At 52.0% G+C, this 14775-nt stretch overlaps 1 protein-coding gene and 1 pseudogene across 1 annotated transcript in view; one reads left to right on the forward strand and one right to left on the reverse strand.

Annotated features, from left to right (window-relative positions):
- LOC142422848 (ATP-binding cassette sub-family A member 17-like) overlaps nucleotides 1-14775 on the reverse strand; it is an 81792-nt gene that overhangs the window by 32074 nt on the left and 34943 nt on the right. The window contains exons 12-19 of the mRNA XM_075528080.1: nucleotides 11520-11693; nucleotides 10533-10798; nucleotides 9412-9471; nucleotides 8349-8478; nucleotides 6888-7042; nucleotides 2286-2441; nucleotides 1944-2154; nucleotides 521-671 (exon numbers count right to left, since the gene is read on the reverse strand). Coding sequence (XP_075384195.1) covers nucleotides 521-671; nucleotides 1944-2154; nucleotides 2286-2441; nucleotides 6888-7042; nucleotides 8349-8478; nucleotides 9412-9471; nucleotides 10533-10798; nucleotides 11520-11693 — 1303 coding nt within the window. The remainder of the gene's footprint in view (nucleotides 1-520; nucleotides 672-1943; nucleotides 2155-2285; nucleotides 2442-6887; nucleotides 7043-8348; nucleotides 8479-9411; nucleotides 9472-10532; nucleotides 10799-11519; nucleotides 11694-14775) is intronic.
- Nucleotides 6001-6417, forward strand: LOC142423086 (dynein light chain roadblock-type 1 pseudogene; annotated as a pseudogene).

The following is a 14775-nucleotide window of genomic DNA, read 5'->3' on the forward strand; positions in this document are numbered from 1 at the left end:
ATCCTAACCCTGCTCTGCCCTTTCTTCTGGGAACACAGCTTCCTCAGACAGTTCAGCTCCTCCCAGTTCTCCTCCATCGGGCAGAGGAGGACCTCTCTAGGGCTCCCTGGGCAGTTGATCTTTATAGGTGCAGACAGCCTCTTTCTCATGTGGAGCAGCTAGTGGATTCAAACTGCCAATCTGTTGGTTAGCAGGTAAACACTTAACCCACTGTGCCACTAGGGCTCTCTTCAGTGTTAAAGAAGATGACCTGTGGAGAGAGAAACGGACAGGGACACTCCAGCAGGTGGCTTCTGGAGAAGGTGAGCTGATGGGATCTTGAGCAGGGTCAAGAAGCATGTGCTCAGAGGCCGGCGGCTGGGGAAGCACAGAGGTGAGCGAGCTTGGAGGCTTGCGCTGGGAGGGACCAGGGTTCCAGTTGGATGGGTCCATGTTCTTGGTGACCAAGGACACTGGGCCTAAGTGGTTGAATGCTGACCTAGTTTGAGGACGGGACTTGGGGGTGATGCGGGGTCTGTACCTCGGGATGCTGTCCTTCGGGAGTAAGAAGGTTAGTTCTTCTCCAAGGCTGGCCTCCAGGATGGCGTTGGGGATGTGCTGGTAGACCAGACGGGTGACCTCTTCTGTGTGACAATGAGGATTCTGCACCAAAGTCATGTAATATCCAGCACCTGCAGCACCCCACAAAGACTGTGAGCAGCTTTGCCCAGCCCGCACTCTCCTCTGGCAGAGAGCCTGGCCTTGTCTCTGGGATTGGCTGTAGGGAAGGGCTGAAGGATCCCTGGTGGTGCTGAGGTGGAAGCACTCAGCTGCTGACCACCAAGTCTAAGGTCTGATCCCCCCGACCTCTGGGCAGAATGAAGAGTGATGAAGCAGTCAGCCCTCAGAACATCGGCAGCCTCCGGAGCCCAGAGTGGCTGCGCTGCTCTGTCCCATGGGGCTGCCAGGACTCAGAATGCACCCAGTGGAAACGGACGGACGAGCTTAGGAAAGTGAAGAGACAGGAAACTCCTACTGAGGAAGAGATAAGCCTGCAGCCTTCAGGGGGACTGCAGTCTGGTGCAAAGAAACCAGTGTCCTCATCCCCAGGGCGACCAGTGACCCGTGATGATCCGAGAGCATTGAGCTGCCTTGGACTCCCACTCAGCACCCCTGGGAGCAGGCGTGGAGAAATCATTGGTCAAATTGGCTGCACAAGCCCTGGGTATGATCTTAGCAAGCACAGATGTCATTTTGAGGGTGGCATTTTTTAAGACCTCATGGGGCTGCATCTAGGGTTGAGTGCTGGTGAGAGCTTTCGGCCACAGCCTGGTGAGGCTCTGGCTCCCAGGAGGCAGGCAGGAGAGTATTAGGTCAGGGTGGGGTGATAGCGTCCCACTGTCACTGAGCAAGAAGGGCAGTGACCCTGGGGCTGAAACTAAAGCGAGGGCACGTGAGGGCACCGTCAGGGACATGGGCTTGCAGGTAGGGAGACTGTGGCCTGGGCCAGGACCCGGCAAGTGGATAGGCCCCGAAGGTGCTCAGAGGAAAGGCAGCAGTGTGTGCTGACTAATGTCAGGCTGGCCAAGGAAGGAGGTGGAGAGAGGGGTGGGGGTGGAGGTATGGGGGGGGTCTGAGGCCCTGGAAGAGGGGAACTGCAGCTCCAGAGCAGAGGGAGCCGGAGGGGGCCCAGGAGGCTGAGGTCTGTGCATGTCTGGGTGGCCATGTGAAGGAGCAGGGAAGTAGGAGACGGTTTAGGGAAAAGCCCCCACCCCTGCCTGCATCACCTCCCTGTCCAGACCCAGGGACACCCCCACCCCCCGGAACTCCAAGGGCTCTAGCAGGGGTCCAAGAGAGAGCTCAGCCCCAGGCCTCCTGTCCCCCAGCCTCGGAGACTCTCCTCCTCTCCTCCCTCCTTCCCCCTCCTGGTTACAGTCTCCTCAACCTTGTCGCTTGCCACTCACCGTACTTCTGCTTGAGGAACAGCGAGGACCCGCAGCACTGCAGCTCCCCCTGCGCCATGATGGTGATGCGGTCCCCCAGCAGGTCGGCCTCGTCCATGAAGTGAGTGGTCAGCAGGATCGTGCGGTCACTCTTCTGCTGCTGGAGCAGGTCCCAGATGGCCCTCCGGGAGATGGCGTCCATGCCCGAGGTGGGTTCGTCCAGCATCAGCACCTGAGGGCATAGGGCGGCCCCAGGAGGGGGTGGGGTCACATGGGGCGGCCGGGGCCAGCCCCCACGGCCCAGGGCCACACCACCCCCCCGCCCCCCTTGCAGGGTCGCCCCCACATCGCCTGGGGCTGCACCTTGGAGCCCCCAATGAGGGCAATGCCGATGGACAGCTTGCGCTTCATGCCCCCGCTGAGGAACTTGCTGGGGGCGTCCTGCTTGTCCTCCAGGTCCAGGATGCGCAGCATCCGCCTGACCTCCTCCCAGCACTTGTGCAGCGACAGACCTTTGAGCTGCAACCGCGGCCACGGGGGTCAGGGGGCCCCAACACGTACAAGACACCCACCCGCCCACAGAGACCCAGAAACCTACAGCCTCTAGAGCGGGATTGACGGGCAGGCTCTGTACGCTGAACTAGGTAAACAAATAAACAAACCCAAAGGCACTGCCCTTGAGTCGACTCTCATTTATGATGACCCTATAGGGCAGAGTGGAATTCCTCTTCGGGTTTCCAGGTCTTTAAATCTTCACAGGAACAGACAGCCTCATCTTTCTCCCTCAGAGCAGCTGCTGGTGGTGGGGTGGGGGTGAGGGCGTTTGAATCTCTGACCTGTGGCTAACAGCTCAGTGTGCAAGCACGACTTCACTAGGCCCTAGGTGAATAAAGGGTCCAGCGGTGACACTACGGCTCTCAGCCATAGCCAGCATCTCTAACCCCTTCTCCATCCCACCTAGTGTCATGGGACACCTCACCTCTCAAGGCTTCTTACAGAAACCTTCCCCTCTCTTCACTCTTCTGCGGGTGCCACAGCCAGCTGGGTGGGCGTGGGGGTAGGGGGAGCAAGGCTCCTTTCAGACATAATCATTTATTTCTGTCCCCCAAAGTTTACTAACACGGGATTCCTCTGTTTGTGCTCTCTCTGACTTTCTTCACCTTCTCCTGTGACCACACATCTGTCCCTCGCTCTTCCTCTCTCTAGCTCCCCCTTTCTGACTTCCAGTCTCCCCTTACCCCGCCCCCTTGACTCTCATTCCAACAGCCTGGCAGGCCGCAGTTAACCCTAATAAAGTCGTTCATTAAAACCCAGGCTCTGGTCTGCTTTCCTTGGATTTCCCTTACAAGAGTAAACATAGGATTTATTCAAAGGAGCTCGCCCTGTGACCACAGGAGAAGGGAGGCTTTCTACTCCTGTAGAGTGACAGCCTCAGAAGCCCACAGGGGCAGTTCCACCCTGGCCGCTGGGACCACTAGGTGTTGGCATCAACTTGAGGGCAGTGAGTTTGGTTTTTCTTTTCTTGGACCCTCTGGCCATTCTTTATACCAAGAAAGTAAGGGCTGAAAAGCAGTGAATGATGAAGCAAAAGAGCAGAAGAAAAAATTAAAAACATAATAAAAGGGGGTTAAAACATATTTTATATCTTTCTTGATTTGGGGGAGGCATTTGATAAGATGCAACATTTTTAATGATAAAATATCCAATAAATGAGCAATAGAAAGGGACTTTTTCAAGCTGATGGTGCCCGACTATCCAAAGATATAGTGTGGGGTCTTAAAGGCTTGAAGATAAAGAAGTGGCCACCTAGCTGAGAAGCAACCAAGCCCAAATGGAAGAAGCACACCAGCCTGTGTGATCATGAGGTGTTGATGGGATAGGGTATCAGGCATCAAAGAATAAAAAAACATATTATTGTGAAAGATGGGGAGTGCAGAGTGGAGACCAAAAGCCAACCTGTAGGAAACTGGACATTCCCTTACAGAGGGGTGGCAGGGAGGAGATGAGCCGATCAGGGTGCAATATAGCACCGATGAAACATACAACTTTCCTCTAGTTCTTAAATGCTTCCTCCCACCCTGCCCCACTATCATGATCCCAATTCTACCTTCAAGTCTGGCTAGACCAGAAGATGTACACTGGTACAGATAGGAATTGGAAACACAGGGAATCTAGGACAGATGATCCCCTCAGTGGTGAGAGTGGTGATACTGGGAAGGTGGGGTAGAAAGAGGGAACCAATGACAAGGATCTATATGTGACCTCCTCCCTGGGGGATGGACAACAGAAAGTCGGTGCAGGGAGATATCGGACAGTGTAAGACATGACAAAATAATAATTTATAAATTATCAAGGGTTTATGAGGGAGATGGGGGCGGGGAGTGAGGGAAAAGTGAGGAGCTGATACCAAGGGCTCAAGCAGAAAGCAAATGTTCTGAGAATGATGATGACAACAAATGTACAGATGTGCTTGACACAATGAATGGATGTATGGATTGTGAGAAGAGTTGTACGAGCCCTCAATAAAATGATTTAGAAAGAAAGAAACTTCTTCAATAGATCAGGCCTGTCAGGGAACACCACACAGAAAAATGAAAAAGACAGAAAGGCAAAGGAGGAAGGTGAGGAATGAAAAGTGCTCGAGAGGAGGTGTGGTGAGGAAGAATATTAAAAGGCTGCGTGGGACACAGGTTGGCAGCTCCTCATGAAATCAGATCTAGACTCACTGCCTGACCAGCCACTCCACCCCCAGGAACATACCCAAAGAAGTGAAACTCATGTTCACATGAAAACTCATGCACAGATGGCTCATGGCAGTATTATTCCCACTGACCCCAAAGTGGGTCAACCTGACTGTCCATCCATGGATGAAAGAATTCAAGGGCTTGTGGTCTGTCCAGGCGGTGGAATGTTACTCAGCCACCAGGAGGGAAGTACTGCTACATGCTACAGCATGGGTGAGGAGCCCGGAAACCACGGTGCTGGGCACAAGAGGCCAGGCAGAACAGGCTCTGTACTGTGCGAGTCCTCCTGTCCGGAACCTCCAGCATAGAAAGGGGCTGGAAAGAGGGAGTGAGCAGCAGGGAGTGACTGTCTATTGAGTACTAGGCTTCTTTTGGGGAGTGAGAATGTTCTGGATTCTGGCAGTGAGGGAGGCTTCACAATGCTGGGAGTGCACTGGAAACCACTGGACTGTACACTTTAGAACGGTTAAAACAATGACTTATGTGGCATTAAAATAAACTGCATTGAAAGCCACCACCCCCGAGTCAGCTCTGACTAGTAGTGACCCTGCCGGACACAATAGGATGGCCCAGGGGGCTTCCAGAGCCGTACATCTTTAGGGAAGCAGACCTCTTTCTTGTGCTGAGTGGTTGCTGGGCTAGAACCATGGACATTTTTGCTGTGGGATGAAGAACCAAGCTTTTAATCCTGCTAATTGTGGACCTTCTACCATTGGCTGGCTTTCCAGAGCCTCTTCTGTTACTCTCTGTAGCACCCTTCCCCTCTACAGATGACCGATGGGAAGGTGGAGTTCAGTTGCTGTCTCATGACCATCATAAGGCAGAAAAGGGACCCGACACAGAGTAAACCAAACCATCGAGTCCATGAGGACCCCTCGCGACTCTCTAGGACAGGCTAGAGCCTCCCCTGTGGGTTTCCGAGACTGTAACTCTTTACAGGAGGAGAAAGGCCTGTCTTGCCTGTGGAGCGGCTGGTGGTTTTGAACTGCTGACCCTGCAGATGGCAGCCCAGCATGTAACCAATCCCCCTCCCAGGGCTCCTACAGAAGGGCATCTATGCATACTGTTGGGGAAGCAGGCCTGGAACGCAATGGGAGGAGACAAAGAAGCACAAGAGCCCCGTTTCATGTCGGTGCCTGCGTGAACAGTGATTGAATACAATTAGATCCATGTACGCGAAGCAGTCATTCTAACAAAAACAACAATCAGGAGACCATGCTACTGTCCACTGTGGACTGAATTTTTTTGTCCAACTACTTTCAGTGAAAAAAAAAAGCTGTAAGATTTTAAAAAATTGGAGTGCTGGCGACGCAGAGCTGCAGGATGGCTTCGAGATGGCAGAGGTGGAAGAAACCCTGACGCGACTGCAGAGCCAGAAGGGTGTGCAGGGGATCATCGTGGTGAACACGAAGGCACTCCCATCCAAAGCACCACGGACAGTCCCACCACCGCACAGTACGCCAACCTCATGCACACCTTCATCTGGAAGGCCAGGAGCACTGTGTGAGAAATCGACCCCCAGAATGACCTCACCTTCCTTCGAATTCGTTCCAAGAAAAATGAAATTATGGTTGCACCAGATAAAGACTATTTCCTGATTGTGGTTCAGAATCCAACCGAATAAGCTACTCGGCTCCTTATGTTCGACCTTAACTTAATCCCCCGCCCCCAAGCGTTAATCATGCCAATCCACTACAAATGGAATCACACACTCGAACCAATCCAGTGACCAATGGAGAGCTGCTGCCTCACCCACCCCCACCTGTGGAGGGAACCCTCTGCCCCACCTGTGGCTGCAGAGGAGGTCCCGCTGCTGGGCCTTCTCCTTCCATGAGACCCCTCCCTCATGGCACCTGGGGGTCAGAGCAAGAGCTGTGAGGAGCCCCCACCTGCTTCCTCCTGACCTTCAGTTCACATGTCACCCTTGGAAAAGTCTGTTTTTCTTTACCTAAAAATAACCTAAATGCTTGTTTAAAAAAAAAAGATTTTAAAAAATTTAAAGAACCACCAACTTTTCAGTTAGCGTCCAATGTGTAAGCCCCTCCTGAGTCACCAGGGCTCCCTAAATTATAAAATACACACATAAAATATAATAATTTTAGAAACTTTAATCAGTAGTCTTGACTTAAAGGTCACTCCTCTACCCTGTCCCTTTTCTGAGGAGGCTTGTCAGAGAGCTGGTGGTGGACACAGAGGGGCATGTTCCACCCTACTGACTCACCTGAGCATAGAAGTACAGGTGCTCCGTCACTGTAAGGGCATCAAACAGGATGTCATGCTGGGGGCACCAGCCCAAGCTCTTCCGAACTTGATCCATGCCTTTAGAGATTTCTTTGCCATTGATATAAACCTTTCCACTTGAAGCTGGGAGGAGACCTGGAACCAGCAAAGACATGTCCCAGAATCCCTGCCCGCCTGGGCACAGGGCAGAAGGGCTGGAGGGCTCCTTGTGGCTCTCCACCCAAATCCTGCCAGCTCCCACACAGATAGGAGCAGTGCAGGCCCTGTAGGCTCTGACCGCTGGCCTCCCTGCATAGTGCTAGACCTGATCAGACCTGCCTCCTTGACTGCAAGAGCCAAGGACCTCAGCAGGAGGCCTTCCCTAAATGGTGGTCACGATCACTCCCAGCTCACCCAGGCTTGTGCCCGAAAGAGGACCAAACCAGGGACACCAGTGTGCACCCGTCCAGGAGTGTGTAAGGCCACCCAGTGTGCACCTTCTAGGCCAAGAGCGGGTTCCTGGGGCCCGTTTCCACCTCTTTGCTGCCCTCTGCTGTCCTGGCTGGAGCGTGCACCTGTGGTAGGGGCTCTGTGTGGGTCAGGGCGCACAAATTGCTTTAGGAGCTCTGGGCCAAGTCTGGGCCAAGCAATATGTGTCTGGTGGTGGTATATGCCGGTGACCCTGCAGGACCGAGCCGGGAAGTCCCAGAGGGTTTTCCAGGCTGCCATTGTTACCAGGGCAAGTCGCCAGGCCTTTTTTCCTCCGGACTACTGGTCAGTTAGCCGGTGAGTGCGTAACCATTGTGCCAACAAGGTGCTTTCAATGCCATGTGCGCCTATACTGCTGAGTCGATCCTGGTTCTGAGTGACCCTCTAGGACAGAGCCGAGCTGCTCCCTAGGGGACTGTGGCCTTCCATCTTAGTGGGAGCCTCCTCCCACTTAGGCACAGCCTCATCTTTCTCCTGAGGAGCAGCTTGAGTTCAAACCACCACTTTTTGGTTAGCAGAGCAATACTTTCAGGAGTCCTAGGGGAGGAGTAGCTACCAGTTGGGCTGCTAACCATCAGCCACTCTGCGAGAGAAAGATGAGGCTTTCTACTCCTGTAAAGAGCTGCAGTCTTGGAAAGCCAGAGGTGTTCTGCCCTGTCCTGTGGAGCTGTGAGGACCTGGCAGTGAGAGAGCAGCGCTTAATGCACCGCACCACCATGGCTTAGACTGCTGACTGCCACCAGGCCGGGTCTGACTCACAGCCATCCTGTGTGGGTTTCCAGGGCTGCCCTCATCTTTCTCCCACAGAAGGGCTGGTGGGTTTGAACCCCCACCTGTAGGTTAGTAGCCCGACACCTACTGGACAGTCACCAGGGCTCCTTCCTAGACGGTACCGAGATGGTAAAGCCCCTCGGACATAAAGGTTCGCTTCATCACTGAGGGTGGGCTTCCTCGAGGGGCTGGCCAGACGCACCTGTGAGCACAGAGCAAGTGGTGCTCTTTCCTGCACCGTTGTGTCCCAGGAGCACCGTGATCTGCCCCTGGTACAGATTCAGCGTCAGGTCCCTGACCGCAGTGGTCTTCTTCCTCCCGGTCTGAAACACCTGTGGAGAGACGGGTGGGAGGCACGGCTGACCACGCACCGCGCCCGTGCCACTCCTTCCCTGCTTGCCGTGGGAGGCTGGGCCGGTGGGGGGGGGCGTGGTGGAGGACAAGGTGGTGGTGGGACTGTCTGGAGCGTCTGAGGAAAGGGAATGGGAGGACTCCAGGGGGAGCTTCTTGGAGAGGCCCTAGGACCTGGCAGTTGTGCTCTGCCCTCGGGCACAGCCTGGGCGAGGAAGGGCATGGACACAGCAGCCTGCTTTCCAGGCCAAATGGCCTAGGGTTCCAAGTCCCATTTTCTGAGTCTTATCCCACAGAGGAGCAGCAGAAGGAGCCTCGCAGAGAATCTTTCTCCTCCCCACCAGGTCAAAGTAGACACCTGGCCCCGACAAGGTACACTGCAGCAGGGCAGGAACCATCTTGCGGTAGGTGGCTGGGCGCTGCCAAGACGAATCCGAATCGGCAAGCGCCCCTGCTTCCATTTGATCCGGACTGTTGTCAGTCAGGTGCGACAGGGCTGCTCCCTGACTGCTCTGCCCCTTGGCATTGAGGTGGCCTAGTGATGTAACTCTGGGCACCTTAAGAATGAGGGAACAGCTACGGAAGGGCTTCTAAGACTAGAGGGCGAGCAGAAGGAAGGAGGGTGGATTCTAATTTTGATTCCTTGGTTGTGACCAGACAGGTTGGAATCAATTAAGTGCTGAACAAAGTCAGCTGTCAGCCGCTCCTGTGTCCCAGGGGTGAGGGTGTCACTGGGAGGGGCCCTTCTTAGGATGGACCCTCCATCCAGTCGTGTCACTTTCGGACAGGAGCTGAGGCATTGTCAGGCATTTACCCTCTAACTCCACCAAGGGACCTGAAGATCCCCTGTCACAAGATGACGAGAGGCCTGGGCTGTTCGTGAAGTTCCCAGCCGGTGGTCTGGGAGTGAGCACCTTGTACAGATGCAGGATTTCGATGCCTTTCGTCAACCCCACAGGCTCTTCTTGAATAAACTTGTTCTCCGGAGATTTGGGGTGGCCGAGCTGTGGTGTGGAGAGAGTCGCCGGTATGGCTCGTCTGTGCCAGCAGAAAGGCTGAAGAGGAAGTCAGCAGACGCATTAATACATTTATGTAAACAGTCTCTGTTTTGGTTAATTAAATTCCCCCTTTCCCAAGGACACCGGACTTTCTGGAGCCACCGAGTCTGGATGAACCCCCGAAACGATTGCCCCGAGATCATCTATAACCAGAAACCAAAAATAGCCCCTGCAGTCTGCTTGAAACTGAGCGATGTGGTGGTGCTCAGGGGCCAACGGAATGAAACCCTGCCTGGTCTTGCTCCGTCCTTGCAAGTGTTGCACGTTTGAGGCCGTTACTGCAGTCACCGCGTCAGTCCGTCTTGTGGAGGACCTTCTATTTTTCTGCCGCCCCTCTACTTTACCAAGCATGGTGTCCTGCTCCAGGGACTGGTCTCTCCTGGTCACACATCCAAAGTCTCACTAACCTTGCTGCTCGGGAGCACTCTGGCCGTTTCTTGCGAGACAGCTTTGTTAGTGTGTGGTCCATGGTACTGTCAATACTCTTCTCCAGCGCAGTCCTTCACATGCACCCAGTCGCCTTCCTGTTTCCTTGATGCAGGGTCCAACGTCCACATGCAGAGAAGGCTGCGTCAGATGCACCGCAGTCCTCCAATGACCTCCTGGCTCGTCATTGCTTTAAAGAGGTCTGTGCAGCTGACTTACCCAATGCAAGCCACGGTTTGAATGCTTGCGTGCTGCTTCCATGAGCGTCGATTGTGGATCCAAACAAGATAAGGATTCTTGACCACTTCAATCTTTTCTCCATTTATCATGATGTTATCCATTGGTCCAGTTGTGAGGGTTGGCTTTCTGAGGAACCATCTACCTTACCTAGTAGAACATGTCTGCTTGAGAATTACCCGGCCGAGATTAGAAGCGGTCCCTTTCCGATACTTTCTGTGGGTTAGACCTTGAGGCGCTCTAGTGACTGTAGACCGTGGGGTTCTGGTGAATGAGGTTAGAGCTTTCCTGGAGTTTGAGATTTCAGTTCAGACTCTACCACTAAGCGGGGCAAGAGTACTGCCAACAGTCAGGAAGCGTTCTAGGGCCCTAGTCTGAACCCTGGCAGCATCAGGGTCAGGGCTCACCTTGAAGACGAAGTACCAGGGCTTGGGTGTGCCATAAGCCCCAGGTAGGATGGACTCCAGGTACCAGGCCACCAAGCCATAGAAGAAAGCGTCAAACAGCAGCATGAGCAGCACTTGGGCGAAGCTGAAGTCTCCACGCACACTGCCGATGTTGCTCCACTGCAGACCTTCGCCTGTGAGAAGGGAGGAAGAGTCAGAAAGCGGGTCACAACCAGGACAGGGGAGACTCTCAGTACCTGAACTTCCCAACCAAGCAGCCGCAACCAGACTAACATGCCCACAGGCTCCTGTGTCTGCAAGGTTCCAGAGAAACGGTCAGGAAAGGAAAAGGTGGGAATGGTAGATTTCCTCCAGGTGAGGAAACATTCTCACTTTTTCCAAAAGGGGGCAGCAGTTTCGCCGGCAGCAATAGAACAGCAGCCCTTTAGTGTTTGGTTTATTCTTTTAGAGGAAAACTTCCTACTAGGCCTGTGAGTCAGCTCCCTTCCTGCTCTCCCAAAGAAGGGGAGCTGGGACCAAGGATTACAAACGAGTGCTTCAGCCACTGTGCCACCATGTCTCCTCACCATTCACCAAACCAACCTCACTGCCTTTGAGTTGAGGGCTGAGCTTCCTTTTCCAAGTTGCCCTGGTCGATTTGGTCCCGTCTGCATCGATGTTCAAAGAACACAGTGCTCCAGGCAGGTGTTTTGTACCAGTTAGGCTAACCCACTGTTGGGTTTGGAGGAGGCTCCCAGGAATGTTTCGGGGTTTAGGTTTAAAGTTGATCTCAGGGAAATTGTTTCTGAGGGGAGAGGGACAGTTGTTTGATTTTAAATTGAAGGCCAGCCTGGCCTGTTAGCCCAGAGGAAGCATCAATGCTGCTTAGGGAGCCCAGGGAAAGAGAATGCTTACCTCTTGCCTCTGAGAAGGATATGAATCGGATCCCCAGGGCCATGGCGACATTTGAGAAGAGACAAGAGGTGATCTTTTGTAGGTGAGTCCTCTCAGTGTAGCTGAAACTGATGTAGAGGTACGGGAGGTAGGTGAAGAAGAAGAGGATGCCCCCCACAGAAGTGGCCATGTGGGCTGCAAGTTCAGGAGGAAGAACACAGAGAACAGGTGCATAAACAAGGTGTGAAAAACAGCAACTCGCATAGACCCTATGCTCCCACCTCTTTGCAGGCCAGGCAGTGCTTCAGAAGGGAGCCCCCCTCTAAGACACTGCGGATAGGCACTCTCTACAGCTGGACTCTCACCACTGAGATGATGCGTGTTTGTGGGACCAACAAACAACAAGCCTCACCAAAAGCACAGGACAGAAGGCCAGCAATGCTTCCATTGAACGTCATCAAAATGTGTGTGCCTCCAAAGTCAATACCAAGAGGATGAAGAGACAGAATGGAGGAAATAGAACGTAACGCACACGTACAGTTGACAAGGGCCTCCTATCTGAAACCTCCCAAGAACTCTAACAGCTCAACAGCAAAAAGACAGACAACCTTTGGAAAATGAGCTAAGGACTTGAGGACACTTCCCTCCAAAGACATACAGCTGGCCAATGAGCCCACCAAGGGGCTTAGCCCTCACTAGTCATCAGGGAGATGTAAGTCAAAGCCACAATGTTCCAAAATCCTTCGACAGAGTGCCTATTTGGATTCAACCTCTGGCAGATCCCCCTCTCGCCACAATCAAGGGATGCAAACTGCCTTACTATCAGACAGAGATGGCTGTGAACTTGATTATGGTGCATGGAACTTTGGTGTAGTATGATATCTGGTCAGTTGACCTTCCTCTCGAGTCATTCTGAATTTGCTCAAGGTTTAAATATTTCTCGTTTGTTCCTTGACAGAAGTTTACTTTCTGGCTTAATATTTCTGCTGGGTTTTCTTCCTCTTTTTCCCATTTTGTTTTGGTTTTGGTTTCTGATATGTTTCCCAGTTTATGAAGCACATCAGGGGCAGATATCTAGCTCATCGAGAATATGGTGAGGAAGGAGGTTGAGGGGAGTTGGGGAGCAAATAATGAACATGGGAGGGGGACAGAGCACTAGAATCTACTGTGATGATGTACAGACAACTCTTTAAAAGCAACTTAGCTATGGAAGTGTATGATGTGTGAATTTTATATCAATAAAACATTGGGGGGGGGAGCCACACAAACCCCAATGAGATGTCACTTCAGATTCACTAAGATTTGAAAAAAGATAAGCAACCGGTGTTTGGGAGGATGTCACAAAACTGGAACCGATGTACTTTGCTGATGAGATTGGAAAATCAGACAATCACTGTGGGAAATGACTCGGCCATTCCTCAACAAATTACCAGCAGTTCCACATTGTTGTTACATGCCATCGAGCTGATTCACAGAGTGACACGCTGCCCCTTCCTGCACCGTCCTCTCAATAGCAGGCAGGTTGAGTCCACTGTTGCTCCCCTGTGTCAATCCATCTCGGCGAAGGTTGTCCTTTTCTTCCATTTTACTGGGTTTCTGAGACTGTAACTATTTAAGGGAGAAGAAAGCCCAGTCTTTCTCCTGAGGAGCTGCTGGTGGTTTTGAACTCTGACCATGCAATCACAGCCTAACGGAGTAACTACTACTCCACCCCACCACCAGTAATTCTGTTCAACTCCTAGGTACTGAAGATTAAGTCAAAAAGTATTGCTGGTAGGGTTAGTTAGTACATGCACAGATTTATTGCAAACAAATGTATTTGAACGTATTTCTGTGACCAGTGGATGGCTGCAGCCACGTTCTCTCAGTCACACTCTTGTCTTAGTCTCATTAGTGTCCCTTCGCAGAAAGGTGCAGCCCAGCAGTGGTTTCCAACGGGACCTGTTGGACTAGTTAAATTCAAAGTAGAGAGGTCATCTCAGAAGGTTATGACAACTGCTTTTTGGAATCCAAAGCGAGTCAACTTGATAGATTTTTCTAGAAGGGCACAAGATGATCAAAGGATTCATTATGCGGATGTTTCAAGACAACTGACAACTCTACCGGCGAGGGAAAGTCCAGGAAAGCTGCAGTGAGGAATGTTTTCCCGTCACGACAATTCACCTGCCCATTCTTCGAGGGTGGCAAAGGTTGCTCTGGAAAATATTGAGGGACTCTACCCCACTCGCCCTCCAGTACTGATCTTGCCCCTTCAGGTTTACTGTGGTGTTGTCCCCACACAACATGGCTCCATGGGAGAAAGAGCTGGCAATCTGCTCCCAGGTCCCATGAGAAAAGCCTAGGAAACACTATGGAACAGGCCCCTTCTGTCCCAGGAGACTGCTACAAGTCTCAAAGCAACTCAAGGGCAGCCAACCTCACGCCTGTATTCATTTCAAAGTAGCAGTCTCCGTACTATTACTCTAACGCTAAGACTACAAAAGACAGCTTTGAATTTCGTTGTAATCCTTTTTGTCTTTACAATACCATCCGCCAGGAATACATAATAAAAACATTGTGTTTAAGAGTCCTCTGAAGTGATTCTTTCCTTTGCGGGAATAAACCCTCCAACATGAAAACATTTGTTTCCACATTTTAGAAATTATGTTTTTAAATCATGTCTTGTGTTTGTGTGTGTGTGTGTAGAATTTTTTTTCTCCACTCCTTACTTATGCACAGTTAGGTTCCAGGTTGCTGTATGACAACAGGCATAAGCAGACTAGGGACCTCCCAATGTGACCATGCCCTTGCCCCTGTTACCTGCGCCTATGTCCTTTGAGGTGACAAAGGGGATTTTCAATTATATTGAAGAACCTGTGATGGGGAAGTGAGGCTGGGTTGTCAGTGAGTCAAGTGGTGTCGTAAGGGAAACAGGAAGGCCAGAGTCAGAGGAGATGTGTTCCAAGAAGAAAGTGGGGTGGGCTGAGGTGCAGAGAGAAGGAGGGAGAGATTCAGGCTTGAAGATGCTATATTGCTAATCTTGAAGGTAGAGGGAAAGGCCATGAGCCAAGGAATGCAGGTAGCTTCCAGGAAATTGGAAAAGGAAGGAAGGGTACTTAAGGGACACAGCTCTGCTGACACCTTGATTCTAGTCTAGTAAAGTAAATGTAATACTTTCCACTCTTAGATTATCCCTCTGTATGCTTTTAAGGCACTAAGTATGTGACAAGTGAGTCTTGGTGGGGCTGCTACCAGCAAGGTCAGCAGTTTGAAACCACCAGCTTCTCTAAATGAGAAA

Source organism: Tenrec ecaudatus, chromosome 12, assembly GCF_050624435.1.
Source record: "Tenrec ecaudatus isolate mTenEca1 chromosome 12, mTenEca1.hap1, whole genome shotgun sequence".
In the NCBI taxonomy this organism is placed as follows: Eukaryota; Metazoa; Chordata; class Mammalia; order Afrosoricida; family Tenrecidae; genus Tenrec; species Tenrec ecaudatus.